This window comes from Tursiops truncatus, chromosome 3 (assembly GCF_011762595.2).
Source record: "Tursiops truncatus isolate mTurTru1 chromosome 3, mTurTru1.mat.Y, whole genome shotgun sequence".
Classification (NCBI taxonomy): Eukaryota; Metazoa; Chordata; class Mammalia; order Artiodactyla; family Delphinidae; genus Tursiops; species Tursiops truncatus.
Window position 1 is genome coordinate 108,973,586 of NC_047036.1, and position 14,742 is coordinate 108,988,327.

At 44.6% G+C, this 14,742-nt stretch overlaps 1 protein-coding gene across 23 annotated transcripts in view; it reads right to left on the reverse strand.

Annotated features, from left to right (window-relative positions):
- Positions 1 to 14,742, reverse strand: part of ACSL6 (acyl-CoA synthetase long chain family member 6) — a 96,444-nt gene that overhangs the window by 16,460 nt on the left and 65,242 nt on the right. For 16 of the 23 annotated variants that reach the window (XR_012330845.1, XR_012330844.1, XR_012330848.1 and 13 more), the window contains 8 exons: positions 14,495 to 14,568; positions 12,840 to 12,917; positions 11,247 to 11,381; positions 10,712 to 10,846; positions 9,546 to 9,641; positions 8,321 to 8,393; positions 6,400 to 6,488; positions 1,232 to 1,348 (listed from right to left, as the gene is read on the reverse strand). Coding sequence is in view for 19 of the 23 variants with exons in the window: in XM_073802493.1 (XP_073658594.1) it covers positions 1,232 to 1,348; positions 6,400 to 6,488; positions 8,321 to 8,393; positions 9,546 to 9,641; positions 10,712 to 10,846; positions 11,247 to 11,381; positions 12,840 to 12,917; positions 14,495 to 14,568 (797 nt within the window). In the remaining 4 variants the exon portion in view is untranslated. Of the gene's footprint in view, positions 1 to 1,227; positions 1,467 to 1,492; positions 5,736 to 6,399; positions 6,489 to 8,320; positions 8,394 to 9,545; positions 9,642 to 10,711; positions 10,847 to 11,246; positions 11,382 to 12,704; positions 12,783 to 12,839; positions 12,918 to 14,494; positions 14,569 to 14,742 lie in introns of those variants that run through there. The other 7 variants (XR_012330847.1, XM_073802499.1, XM_073802487.1 and 4 more) reach the window with 6 other exon arrangements.

The window sequence follows — 14,742 nt, forward strand, 5'->3', positions numbered from 1 at the left end:
GGGAACCTCAGTTAGAATTCCTTGCCTCACACCTCTAGTGTCTCTCTACTTAGCACATGCTATTACTCCTGCCCTGACTGTCCTTCCCACTCTCCCCTCTCCTCTTGGAACAGGACTTAAATCCTGAGACTCAGAGCCAGTAGGCGCTTGTCCTTCTCCCCTAGGTGAGCATGACCCTCATCTCATGCCCATCACACTGGGTTGGGAACTGTCTAAAGATGTGTCTCTCCCCTGAGCATAGTCCCTGGCCCAGGGATACATCCATGTCTGCTGCAAGAGTGAGGGTGTCTCAAAGTGAAATGCGCAGTTCCAAGCAGGGGCAAATCAGCTCACCAGCCCAGAGGGCCCCTGGAGGGCTTAACATCATTCACCTGTCCAATAAATTCAACATCTCAGAACTCCACCCAAAATCTTAGCAATCTCCCAGAGACACAGGAAAGGTTTCCTGGGGTGGGCTGCTGCAGGTGGAGGCTCTCGGTTTCAGTTACATAGTTCTTTTCTGGTCATCGTTTCCATCTAAGCATCTCCTGGGTGCCAGGTATTGTGCTAAGGGCTTTACAGGTATAATCTCATTTGTTCCTTACAACAACGACCATAGAGGTAAGCAATGTTATCACCTCCATTTTACAAATGACAGAATGAGGCACCACTACTGGTTTTGGCTAAAAGTTGGGGGCCACCGCTAAAGAATGCCATGTAGCCTTACTTTCTTATTCTATAACTGAGTCAATACAGAGCCCCAGAGAGGGATGAAGCTTTGCTCAAGGTCACGAGAGCAGCTGCTAGCAGAGACAAAGGAAAGCCAGCATCCTCCTGCCCAGCTCCAAGCTCTTCACACTGCTCAGTGCCACCTGTCAGCTGGCGGCCAGTGTCCATGGGCTCCCAGGCCCTGCCTTCGTCAGATCTCCCAGAGTTACGAGCCCCATGCTCCTTGTACTTCACTCATCGGATTCCAGAACGCTGTCAGATCTCTTCCTGGAAACCTCTTAAGGGTAGGGGGTAGGCCTCAAACTCCAGTTCTACGCTCCCAGAAGATCCCTGTCACCTTCATCAGGAGGATGCAGGAGGAGGCTCTGGGGGCGAGGTAAGGAAGAACCTCCCATTTCCCAGAGGTATTCTGGAATGATTACCTGTCAGGGTGGATATAAAGACTCCTGCCTTGGAGTGAATCAGATTATACACACCCCCACCACCACCATGTGTGGAGGCCCACGGTTCCAAACATACATACTGGCAGCCACTTCCCAATGTCTCCAGTGTGAAGCCAGCCGTCGTCGTCCAGGGCCTCCTTTGTCCTCTCCGGATCTTTCAAGTAACCTTTGAACACATTTGGTCCTCTCACACAGATCTGTAGGGACAAATGCCCGGTTTCTCTCAGCCCACAGCATAAGGAATCCTGATATGAGGCTGTCACGAGGCATGGGTAGAAAAATGGACACTTTCCCTCAGGAAATCCACTGTGGAAACTACAGTGATGGAAAGAGAGGACAGGAACAGCCGCCAGCGTTCTCACCTGTCTCCTGCCTTCTCTCAAGCAGTGTCCTCTCCAACTACCTCTCTGCCGCCCCTTCTTCCTCAGGAACACTGCGGCTTTCGGTATGCGCTGCTTTGTGACACTGGATGGGGTCTCATCAGATACTGAAAGCTGGCTGATTCTACCAGAGGTGCTTGAGCCCCCTGCTTCATGACCAGGCACTCAGCTTTCCTATCTACGTTGACTATCCATTAGGACAACCAGTAATGGGAAGGAAACCTGGTCAAGGAGTATTTCAGAACACAGGGTATTGTTTTCTGTGAAAAATCAGATATCATTAACTGGCTTTCACCTAGTTGACCCAGGAACACTGGCTTTATTAGTCCAAATATTGCTAGAAAGCATGGATTGGATGAAGTTCACTTCCATGTCAACATCACACATATTCTGGTACCGTCAGACACTAATCAAAAAGATAAGTAAACAGATACTGACATAAGCTACTCTTTGGATTGAATAATTACCCAGACATTGGAGTTTTCAGGGTAGAGCTTCCACTCAAGCTGTAGCTGACCTGTCCTACTTTACCCAGAACAGGGCTGGAACGCCCAATGAATTATGGAGACAAAGGGGCCCTGAGCAAGGGTTCTACATGTGCATAAAACTTGTGACTATAATAAATCTATTGAGAATCAGAACTCCATGCCTGTTGGTCCTAGACCTGCCTCTTCTGGTTTTCCTTCAGTAAAAATAGTATCCACCTTTTTATTTAACATTAGTAAATTAGTGTGTTTTGGTTTTGTTTGTTTTAGTTTGGCAAAGGCATTACTTGAATTTTTAAAATAGTATATATTGTTTCTCTAGGAAAAAAAGATGCTGCTGTGTCGATATAAAACGTACAGTTGACTAAGTTCGTTTGACTCAGTGGCTGAAACTGTTCTGTAGGAATCAACTGGATATTTATAGCCGTGCGTATAGAGGTCACTCTAAATTTATACATTGGTTAGGAAGAAAGTGCTGTGACTCCAAGTTCTGTTTTTGCCACTCAGTGACAACACAGAATTACATCAGAAAAGTAGGAAAGTTGTAATGAAGAAAAGTCATTATACTGTCTCATGGAATGTTTAAACTTTGTAATTCCACTCATCTTAGGGACACTTTCTTCTTGGAAACTATATTAACAAGACAGCCTGCACATCAGCACAATTTTATGAAAATACACAAGAAAGGCTCCTTATACATTTTTCAACACATTTCCTCTAGAGCTCTAGGGTCCTTTCATAGATATTAGTGGAGCCAACGGCTGGGTCTATGTGCACAACCAGTGTGACAACTGGGTTCTCGAGCATTCATTCATCTTAACCATTGGAGTGTGCCACTAAATCCATGGTACTGACTGTTGTTTCACTAAATTGACTGTACTTGTTAGGAATGTCAGATAGTTTGTGCATAAGGAAAATTTAAAAATCACTGGCAAGATGGTTCTTAGCAGCTGTACCAATATTTATAGCATTTTTATAATAAAAAATGGCACAATCAAAATGTCTATTAACATAAAATGGTGAAATAGGTGTGTAAAACATGGTATAATATGCATCAAAAAGCATACAGCCATGAAAATTGATTAGCTATTCATATCTACATGGCTGGACCTCAAAAACTAATGTAGAACAAAAAAAATGCAAGTCACACAAGAATGTATGCAGGAATATCCTATTTATAAAGTTAAAAGCAAGGCAACACAAGACAATTTATTGTTTAAAGTTACCTACATACATGATAGATTACAAAGAAAAACAATACAAAGATTGGTTTAATAAAAGCAGGGTAATACTTAACTAGGGGAATGAAAGTCTGGAGGAGCAAGGGAAGATTCAAATGTGTTGTAGTGGTTAATTTTGTAGATGAGGGGGATGCACCTACATATACTCTTTTAGGAAACAATAGTAGTCTTCTTAAAATGTGTGCATATGATTTATTTCATAGTAATGACTCAGTATGTAATGGCTGAGTCATAGTAATGACTCAGTATGTAATGACTCAGAGTAATGACTCACATCAGTATGTAAATATTTATGGAACGTACATAATCTCATGTAGCTGTGCATTCCACATTCTGAGTATGTAGAATGTTCAACATGAAAGATGATTCGAAAAGTACTTTTTTTTTTTACTTTTTAATACAAAATGTTAAAGGTATTTTATTTTGTGTCATTAAACACCAGAGCACAGATTGTTCTTTCTGTATCTTTTAGTGCTTCAAAATCTTTTAACTTTTAAATTAGAGCTCTTGGATAAATTCTTTATTTAGTTTTGAAGGAATCTGTTTCTCTCCAGAGCTATAAAATCCATCAGAAGTGTAAAGTTTGAAAAGAGTATCTGGGTCAGAAACGCGTCACATTTAACAAGCAAGGAAAGAAAGCATTTCTGATCTTTTAAAGCTGCTGGCATGTTTCCACCTTTCACAGGAAAGGTTGCTTTAGGGGACTTGAAAGATTAAACACCCTGATCCATGGTTGATGTGCTTGTTGTCAGTTCTCAAGGGAGAATTTTATACTTTCTTGTGGGTCTATCAAGCTATCTCCACCATGATTCCAAACTTATTTTAGGAAAAAACAAGTATAAAGTGCAAAACAGCAATAACGTCAGAGAGGACTTCAAGCCAAGATTAAAAAATAAATCTTACAGGTGACAGTTCTAAGCTTCCAGCGGCTCAGGAGTTTTCACTCGAAGGCCCCAGGGATGGAGATTTATTACCTTCAGAAGTTCCCCCTCCCTGGTGGCAAAGATCCTGGATGGACTCAGGCAAAATCCACTAAGCAAGCAAACACCCATACACTACAGTCCCGGGGAGACGGCCTGGTGCTGTCTTGGTAAAATCCATCACTAAGCAATGAGTGACATATTAATAGCCATTAAATTAATTCCTTCCTCTGTTGTATATAATGATGCCCTTTGTACAGGCAGTGGGAATAGAATGTTTCTTAAATTTAAAGTGCAACCACCTGGGGATCTTGGTGAAATGCAGATTCTGGTCAGGAAGTCAGGGACAGTGCATCTGCATTTCTAAGAGGCTTCCAGGTAATACAGATGCTGCTGGTTCATGGACCACACATCGAGTAGCCAGGCTCCAGGCAGAAGAGAAGCCAACAGACAGAAGAAGAACACCCACATGAAGCAATAAACTTGACACATAAAATCTGAAGGAAAGGTTACAAGGGTCACTTGGCATTAAGAAAATTCCCTATGGCAAGGTATTAAGGGGTTCGTGTTTTTTACGTTTCATTCCCTGTAACTGATTTCTAATCTCATAGCATTGTGGTCAGAAAAGATGCTTGATATGATTTCAATTTTCTTAAATTTACCAAGGCTTGATTTGTGACCCAAGATGTGATCTATCCTGGAGAATGTTTCATGTGCACTTGAGAAGAAAGTGTAATCTGTTGTTTTTGGATGGAATGTCCTATAAATGTCAATTAAATCTATCTAGTCTATTGTGTCATTTAAAGCTTGTGTTTCCTTATTAGTTTTCTTTCTGGATGATCTGTCCATTGGTGTAAGTGAGGTGTTAAAGTCCCCCACTATTATTGTGTTACTGTCAGTTTCCTCTTTTATAGGTGTTAGCAATTGCCTTATGTATTGAGGTGCTCCTAGTGTTGGGTGCATATATATTTATAATTGTTATATATTCTTCTTGGATTGATCCCTTGGTCATTATGTAGTGTCCTTCTTTGTCTCTTGTAACATTCTTTATTTTAAAGTCTATTTTATCTGATATGAGTATTGCTACTCCAGCTTTCTTTTGATTTCCATTTGCATGGAATATCTTTTTCCATCCCCTCACTTTCAGTCTGTATGTGTCCCTAGGTCTGAAGTGAGTCTCTTGTAGACATCATATATATGGGTCTTGCTTTTGTATCCATTCAACAAGCCTGTGTCTTTTGGTTGGAGCATTTAATCCATTCACGTTTAAGGTAATTATCGATACGTATGCTCCTATGACCATTTTAATTGTTTTGGGTTTGTTTTTGTAGGTCCTTTTCTTCTCTTGTGTTTCCCACTTAGAGAAGTTCCTTCAGCATTTGTTGTAGACCTGGTTTGGTGGTGCTGAATTCTCTTAGCTTTTGCTTGTCTGTAAAGCTTTTGATTTCTCCATCGAATCTGAATGACATACTTGCCAGGTAGAGTAATCTTGGTTGTAGGTTCTTTCCTTTCATCACTTTAAATATGTCATGCCACTCCCTTCTGGCTTGTAGGGTTTCTGCTGAGAAACCAGCTGTTAACCTTATGGGAGTTCCCTTGAATGTTATTTGTCATTTTTCCCTTGTTGCTTTCAATAATTTTTCTTTGTCTTTAATTTTTGTCAGTTTGATTACTGACAAAACATGCCGACAGTCTCGGCATGTTTCTCCTTGGGTTTATCCTGCCTGGGACTCTCTGTGCTTCCTGGACTTAGGTGGCTATTTCCTTTCCCATGCTAGGGATGTTTTCGACTATAATCTCTTCAAATATTTTCTCAGGTCCTTTCTCTCTCTCTTCTCCTTCTGGGACCCCTATAATTCAAATGTTGTTGCGTTTAAGGTCCCACAGCTCTATCTACCCCATCTGGCCTATTTGCAAATGGTCATGTTTCTGCCTGCACAGATACACAGCAACAAGCCGTGCCAGTTAAGAAAAAAATGGATTTTTAAAACAGTCTGCGAATCCCAAATCTTGTTTTGGACCAGCCCAGTCCCAGCCTTGAGGGTTGGTTACTTCATAAACAGGAGAGAAAATGCTCAATTCAGTTGAGTCAAATTAATCAATAATATAAAATGACTTTACACATAGGGTGAAAGGAAAACAATTCCATTTCCATTTTTTTTTCTTTTCCTCGCTACATGTAGAGCATCCACAAACATGAATGGCTAAACGCTCAAGTTTACCTCTCCTTCTCCTTTGCTGGTCCAATAGTTCAGTTCCTTGACATCCACGAGCTTGATATGATTGCAGGGCAGAGGTGCTCCTACGTGTCCTAGAACACCAGAACAATGTGCATTTGTCAGTGTTCAGATCAATTTCAGCACTGAAGATGCTCCACGCCATGTGAAACCCCTCAAGTGGTCAAAGTGGGGAATCGTGGATGGAAAGCAATACACCTCTAGATGGGCGTTTGTCACAAGCAAGCATTGATGATAAAACAAAGTTCTGGAGAAAGGAGAGGCCAACCTCTGCTGGGCCTTTGTTTTACATCTGATTCTTAAACAGCCGGCCAGGCTTACATGGCCCAGAGTCAACCTGTACAGGTCTCTGGGGAGGCTCATACCCACACCAACCAAACAGTCAGGATTTTTTATATTAAAACACTTTCCCCATCATCAGATCATATGTTTTGGTTTGGGGATCATAAAATATAGTCATTATTGCTTTTTCTTCCAGTCACCAGACTGTTGAAATGGAAAACAAGGATGAGGCAACTCGCCACCCCACGCCCTCAAATAAGACGGCAAATTTTCTTGGTCTTATATACCCCCACCACAAAACTACATCTAAGTCATTTTCTAGTAATTGTGGTGGTTACACAATTCACTGGCAAGGCGCAGGATTTTTAAGCAGATGCTGGCCAAGGTCCTGAAATAAAGTGAGCCACATAAACAAAAAGCAGGCTGTGACACTTTCGTTTCTCTTTTAAATGAGAGACCGCCAAATCTTTTATAATATTGTACAAAGATACCGATCCTCTCATACTCAATAACCTTTGCAAGTTTTTATGGTAAGGATGCATAAAAAAGGTAAAACCTCAAAAGCCTCACATAGGAAAATGCAGGACATCATAAGAGGGAAGAAAGTGTCCAAAGGAAGGGTATACATGTAAATGATCAGTAAATATGATCGCAGTAACAAGAACAAAGTTAATGAGCCAGGACCTCAGAAAATGGTCCGTGTAGTAAAGGTGCCAGTGGTAGGGAGATCAAAAACTTCACATACAAGATAGGCTTTATTCAGCTAGAGTTTAAGGAGATAAAACTTCTGTACCTGACTTTGCCAAATGTGATTTCAATTTAGAATCCACCTATCATGTTTCTGCTGACTACCTCAAGGTGCTCTGAAAATAGTATTACGCTACTAAGCATATTTCTTTTCTGTGCACATCATCCCAAATTTTCTAGTTTGTAGTTGAGCAAACTTAAGCGTGAAGCGTGGCTCCAGGCTCACAGAGGAAGTTGGTATCCTGAAGAATTCTTTTGCTGAATGTTTTTCAGATGATTGTATTTGGTCTAAGTTTAGTGACAGCCAATACATGGGCTACCTACTGCTTCCTCCTTGCCCTGAAAGATCGGTCCCTTCAGAATGAGGGTGTGGATAGTAGCTGCTCCTTTCTGAGGTTGCCATTGCCTTTTAGATGTTGCTATCACAGGAGACCATAGTTCCAAAGAGCCTCTGAAATGGCTCTTCAAGAAACAGCGCACTGGCTGCTATAAACTTGCCTCTCCTTCCTAAATCATATCCAATTCACAGCCTGCTTCCTTCATTCTGAAACGAGACTGTGTGATACTTAGAAACTATAAAATCCAATATATTGATATCATAGGATTTTTCTACCTGGAGCTGTATTTTGTGATCTACTACTTTTTTTTAACATAACTTCTATTTATTTATAAAAGAAATAGGAAAATACAAAATATAGTAGGAAATACAAAAATATGTAACAAAAAGAAACAGATCCATAATGCCACAACACAGACAAAACTACCATCATTGTTTTTCTTCTGTTTCTTCTGCTGTTTCCTATGTAAACATACTTTCCATGAGGAAGTTTTACAGCCTGCTGTTCTAACTCATTCTCACATCTCCAGCCAATCCTACCTGATGTCCAGTCCCCGGGTGTAGTGAAGGTACATCCAGCTGTGCACTCAGTTTGGCCATAACCTTCATAAACCTTCAAGCAAAACACAGAAACCATACTGTAGGTGCCCACCTGCCTGCAGATAGCTGGCTGCCCTTTTCAGCCAGCTAACCTCTCACGGAGCATCTGGTTGCTCCATGCTGGGGACGGTGGGAGGGGAGGTGCTCTGGAAGTAGGTACCTTCAGGAGAAACTGAACACGACAACAGGTATAGCTACTCTGCTTGGAAGAAATGCTATTTTTAACCACAGACACTTAGTAGATAAGGTTATATGGTTTGGGATAAAGACTTCTAACCTATTTTCAACCACTGACTCTATTTCTAATTTGAATAATATGTATTAAAGACAAACATTTTAAAATCCAATAAAGATTTTGTCTCTGTAAGATATTCCCCTTCAGAGCCCCATGTGCTCGCATGAATAGACCATGTGGGAGAGCTGCCTTTAGGAGCAGTCAGCTCATGTTGGTGTAGAACAGGAAGTCAGCGTAAGAAGCCCCTGGCTTCTTTTTTCCTTCCTTTTTTTTTTTGGCGGCTTGCAGGATCTTAGTTCCCCAGCCAGGGATTGAGCCCACGGCAGTGAAAACACTGAGTCCTAACCACTGGACCGCCAGGGAATTCCCAAGAAGCCCACGGCTTCTAAAGGATAAAATTTTAAGCATGCACATTTATGAAGTAGATGTGCCTACTTTACTTAAAACCCACCAGTCACAACTATGTTACTATAGTCTGCATAAGTAGGAACCTGACAAACATTAATTGAATGGATAAATAAAGGAATGAATTTTTTTAGCAATGACAAAACCTACTGAATCAAATAAAAACACACAAATGAACTTTTATCCCCCTCCCTCGTGCTCCTTCTCTGGGCTGGGAAAGAGTCTGCAGGCTGGAGAATGCAGAGATGCTGGTACAGGTGTGGGACAGGTTCTCCAGCACACTGATGATCCATATACAGTTTTCTCCCAGAGTGGATACACACACCTGGGCTTTCCACAATGTGACAAGGTTATCTTGGCTTTCAGTGACCCTGGGCTTTTTACATCTTCAGAGAAGGGAGCTTTTATTCCACAAAGATCTTGCCCCCAGAATATTTCTCTGTACAGTAGAGGGTATAATGGGTTTCCTGCCCCATCCTAACACTCACCCCACTGCCCCCAGGGAAGGCCACATAAAGGAAATACCTGGCACCCCAGAGCCGCCCGGAGGAATCCCAGGACCGTTGGTGACGCGGGGGCCGCTCCAGTAACAATCATCCGCACGCACCCACCAAGACTGGCCTGTGGGAAGAGAGAAGAACCTGCCAGAGTCTGTGCTGTGGCAAGTGGAGTGTAGCTCACCTGGGCCTCACCTAACATCAACGTTCAGCAGCTGTACCCTACCTGGACCCTAGGGTTGGGATCAGAGAGGCCGCCTGAGGCTGTACAACACATGAGCTGAGGAAGCCCCCTTCTTCCAAATGAATCAGCCCAATCAGCTTTGCAATCCAACCCACAATATGGCCAATTCTTTTATGTATTTTGAGATAAGGGCCATTAATCTGTGTGGCATTCTATAATTTTGGTTCTCCCTTTCTTAAAATACACAGCTGTTCCCTCACTCTCCCATCATTTGCAAGCAACCAAAACAATTACTGAGGACAATGTCTTCCCACTTCCACCTTAATGGCATGGCCTTTTTTCATTTCTAAATCAATGCCATGAGCTATTTACTATGCACTGCAGAGGTCAAAGAATTTTTTAAACACTTTGTTTCTGTAAGTTGAGCCAAGAGATTTTAAATATTAGTTTTCATAGCTAAAAATAGAGTAGTAAGGAAAAATGAGTACTGGTACAAATTAACCACAAGTTCTTTGAGTAATGCACAGCTTTAAAACTTTAGTGAGGAGACAGGAATGAGTAATTCATAAACAGCTTGGTTTAAGAGAGGCTGAAGAGATGGGAAACACGGAGGGAAAGGAAGATTCTTGGTCATCTGGCTAGAACCTTGTGCTACTGGAAAGCCACCGTGGCCAAGGCTACAGGGAGGGGCAAGAGAATCTTCGAGCCCCAAGAGCTGCTTGCTTGGTGAATCTGACTACCCAAGGGCAAAGCTGCCCTACTGCCTATAGAGGTCAAGGAACTTACTTTCCAGGAGTCCTTCTTGCTGGTTGCCTTTGGCAAATGTAACACATCTCCAATGAACAAAAATGGGTCCTTTAAAATTTCAGTGGTTAAGCATTGATTTCATTAGCAAAAAGTTACTGTTTTATAAGATTACACACTATTGGGATGAACTTCTCTAATTCTTCTGTAAGGTCACCCATTGGACACTTGGGTGCCACTCTATCATCACTTGTTCGTTTTCTTACCTGAATCTTATGAAAGAAGAGTTCATCCCAGATACTATCATTCCTGATGATTCCACTCTGGACCTCAGCCTGTTTACGCTTTGCTGCAAATTCCAGGAGCCAGCGCTTTAATGATGTGTCTGCCTGGCTGAAGATCTGAGGAACAGAAGTTGGAAACAGCTGTAAAGACTGCAGGTCCCACCTCTAGATACACCCCCAGGAAGAAGGCCTAGATTGGCCAGCAGAGGAGCCACACTCTATTTCTGTCCCTGCAGGAGGTCACTGAATGTGTGACATCCAGCTAAAGGTTAACGCTACCAAGGCCCAGGCACGTTGTTGGGAAAGAAGCCCTCCCCCCGAAATCTCCCAACCAGGGTTTTGGAGAATAGGAAGAAAACAGGAGAAGGAGGGGTGAGAGTCAGGGAATACAAGAGAAGAGGCAACTTCCAGGACCTGGGGCTGGTGGTGTAGAAAGCCAGCCTGGGGCTCCAGCCTCTGTCCAAACAAGCAGATATGCAGCTGCTCAGCCTGGCCAGAGACTCCCCGCGGAGCTCACCTTGTCGTACATGCGGTTCAGTAGTCGTGGGACCACAGGGAAGATGGTAGGACACAGAGCCTTCATGTCATCTGAGAGGAGGCGGATGTCTCCCTGGAAGAAGCCGACGCGCCCTCCGTGGCAGTAGACGACAGACTGGAAGAAGTGGACAGGAAGGGAGGAGTCCCTCAGGGCAGTCACTCCTGGCTGTAATCCAGAGCTGTCCAAAGCTCTGCCCCACACGGAGGGTGCCGGTGACACCCCTCACCCAGCTCTGGCTGCTGCCTTGGGACACTGAAGGAAGCCATTAGAGGTGACACCCCCCCACACACACACCCCTCCCCACCAAGTCCCACTCAGACATGGAGAGAAGCAGCAGGAGACAGGGTGGAATCCTGAGTCTTTGGGAGATGCCAGAGCAGCCAGTCTCACTGGTGCCTGCCCCTTCAAGCTTACTCCCAAAGCCTGGACAGGGGCCTCCCTGAGGACTCAGTCTCTGAGCTGTATAACACCCTATCGGTGTGTCCGCTCCAGGTCTCAGAGCGCCTGTGGTCTTCCCCAGGGATACCTCGGCAACTCTGGAAGGGTATGCAGTGCCCACAAGTACTGGAGGTGCTGCTAATGTTGGCGGTGGGAGGCCAAGGCAGAGCCTGGCTGGTTGCTAATGGGACTAAGAGTATGCCAGGGGCTCCTTTCTGTCATGCTCAGAGCTATTCTATACGGGAAACAGAATTTCTAATCTCTGTTTTACAGATGAGGAATGCAAAGGTCACAGAGGTAAAGAAAGGGATTTGCCTAGAGTCCCAAAACTAGTTCACGGTAATTGCTGGCATGCGAATCCAGGTCTGGAAAGCTTGAAAGCACGCCCTAGTGTACCAGACCTCCCCCAAGGCAAAACGGGAGAGGCTTAGGAGATAGTTTATGCACAGGCTGGTCCCTTAAGTGACACACACGGATAATTCTTTGTCCCCACAACCTCAGGAGGACTCCTCCATTCTCTCTGTGTCCCCACAAGGCCTGTCCCAGGTCCAACCATAACACCAGTCCCATCCACAGCCTGAGGGGCCATGATAGTTTGACTCCCCTTTCAACTTCACTGTCTTGTTTCCTTTTTTAGGAGTTTAGTGAGTGATGAAAGTTACAGAATATAGGTGTTTGGGCCATAAATGGAGCCATACTGTACAGAGCTTGAATGGTAAAGCACTTCTGCAGAGCTGCAATGCTCTCTGAGCAGCTGGGGCCTTTCTCAGCCAAGGTGTGTCCACAGCAAGACAAGCAGGCCTGGGTCCTCCCTGGAGCAGTGCTCACAGGAGGGACAGATCAGGGGGTCCAAGGTCCTCTGACCCCTCTGACCCCTGTGGCACCTTCCGAGGACAGGCCAGTTTAGTTCTACTTCAAGCTGCCAGTGACAAGTGTGACACCCTGCTAGGGTTCTGGGTTCTGGGCTCAGACTGTGCCTCCCTGAAGCCAGGGCCTTACCTGCACCATTCGCTCAAACATGTGTGCTAAAGGCAAATAGGAAATGTGCACATCCGCACAAGTGGGAGCCCACTGACTCTGTAAGAAAACAGAAGGAGCCCAGGCAAGGCCCGGTCAGTCAGGCGGGCGTCTTACCTGGATGACTCTCTCAAACATGTGAGCCAGAGGCAGGAAGGAGATGAGCACATCGTCCTGTCTCGGAAAGATCACTTTCTGCAGGTGCCGGGCATGGGAGACAGAAAGGAAAGAAACACTGACAGGAAGACGACAAGAGAGTCATAAAACAATAAAGAGAAAATGACCTGGAGGGGCAAACATGAAGAGGGGAAGGGCAGTGGGGAAGGGGGGACAGAGAGAGAGGTGAGATGACAGCGAGAGAAAAGTGAGAGAGAGAGGAGAGAGAGGAAGATGGGAGGCGCAGAAAGAAAAGAGAGAGAGACAGAGAGACAGGGCAGTGTAGGAAGTGGAGTGTTAGGTAGAAGCGCCAGTGGGTCTAGGTTATCTGCAGAAGCAAAGAGCCAACTGAAGCACACATAAACCAGCAGAGTCGAGCTCCGCAGGGAAGTCTCCTCTGGGAGGGCCTGCACCTCGTTCAGTCTTCGCGCCAGACCGGCACGCCTCTCCCTCCCCACAGCTGCAGGATCTGCCTCAGGCCCCACTTCACCAGCTTTCCTGGGCCACCCGGACAGCGATTCAGAGGGTCTCAGCCTGTTGGCACTTTCTGGTCCTCCTTCGAGAGAAAGGGGCCAAGAGAACCCTAGGTCTATGCCTACTGGGGCCGGGGTACGTGCCCCGGACAGAGGTGTGGTGGGTGGAACCAGGCCTCATAAGCTACAGCCTGGGAACATGGCCTTAAAGCGGATGGCCAAGAGGGACCCCACTCTCCAGGATGGGTCTGACCTCAGGGACAGGGGCTGACCTGGCCAGGGGGCCCCATTCAGGGATGAGCTCTCCTTGGCTGAGTTCCCTGCCCTCCGCCCTTTTACAGAGGTCTTCAGTCTCCTGGGCTGGCTTTTGGACGAGTTTGGACAAGCCCAGGGGACCTTGCTCATGGCTCCTGGTCTGGGCTCAGCTACCAACAGTGTCTCACAGTTTTCCACCAAAATATATAACAAATGGGCATATGCTCCATAATGCCATCTGGCATAAATGTGGATAGCGATTTTCTCCACAGTAGAGAAAAAGCTTAATTTATACAGGAAAAGGTACATTCCTTTCTCCTTTAGGAAAGTGTAGGACATTCAGATACTCACCACTTGTGGAAAAAGGTCCTTCTTTCTTAGCCGGTTAAAAAGTGCTAACATGTTTTTGTCAGGCCAAGTTATCAAGCTTTTGTGATTTTAGATTTACCTTTTTTAAGTACAGTTTTATAAATTAGCAGTTGCCATTGTTTCTCAGACTCTAGTAGTCCTTAAACACAAAATGACTGAATTAAACCCTGACCTACTTGGAAAAACAAGTTATTAAGGATTACTTTTAAATAAAGGTATACGTAAAACCACAGGTATCTTAATATTTGAAGTTAAAAATGAAAAACAGGTTTCCACGTTTTTCTTTCTGGGATCTGAGCACTCTCAGAAATCAACTGAATATTTACCAGGTATGGATCATTTCAGTGTTTGGGGTTAAAAGTATCTGTGAATGTGAGGTTGCTCTAATGAGAACAGAAACTCCTGCCTGTGAAAGGCAGCCCAGATTGTATCAGGGAAAAAAAAAGAAAACCCAAAAAACCTCTGAGGCTTGAGGGTGTCCTTGAGAGACACCTGCATTGGTGAGTCTACTTTATTCACCTCTGTCACTTTCAGAAAGCCTGAGAAATCAGCCACCACGTTCCCATGGGTGAGCATCGCACCTTTTGGGTTCCCTGAAAGGAGAGAGCAAGAAGGAGAATTAGTGGGAAGCTCAAGGGCCACTCCTTGAGAACAGCACCGGAGTCACCAGTCCCAGACACCCAGAGCTGTCCACGCAAACCTCTGGCCTTCGTCCACAGCCGCCTTCAGAGTCCCAGGCAGATGAATGCTGTGTCAGGGACCTTCAT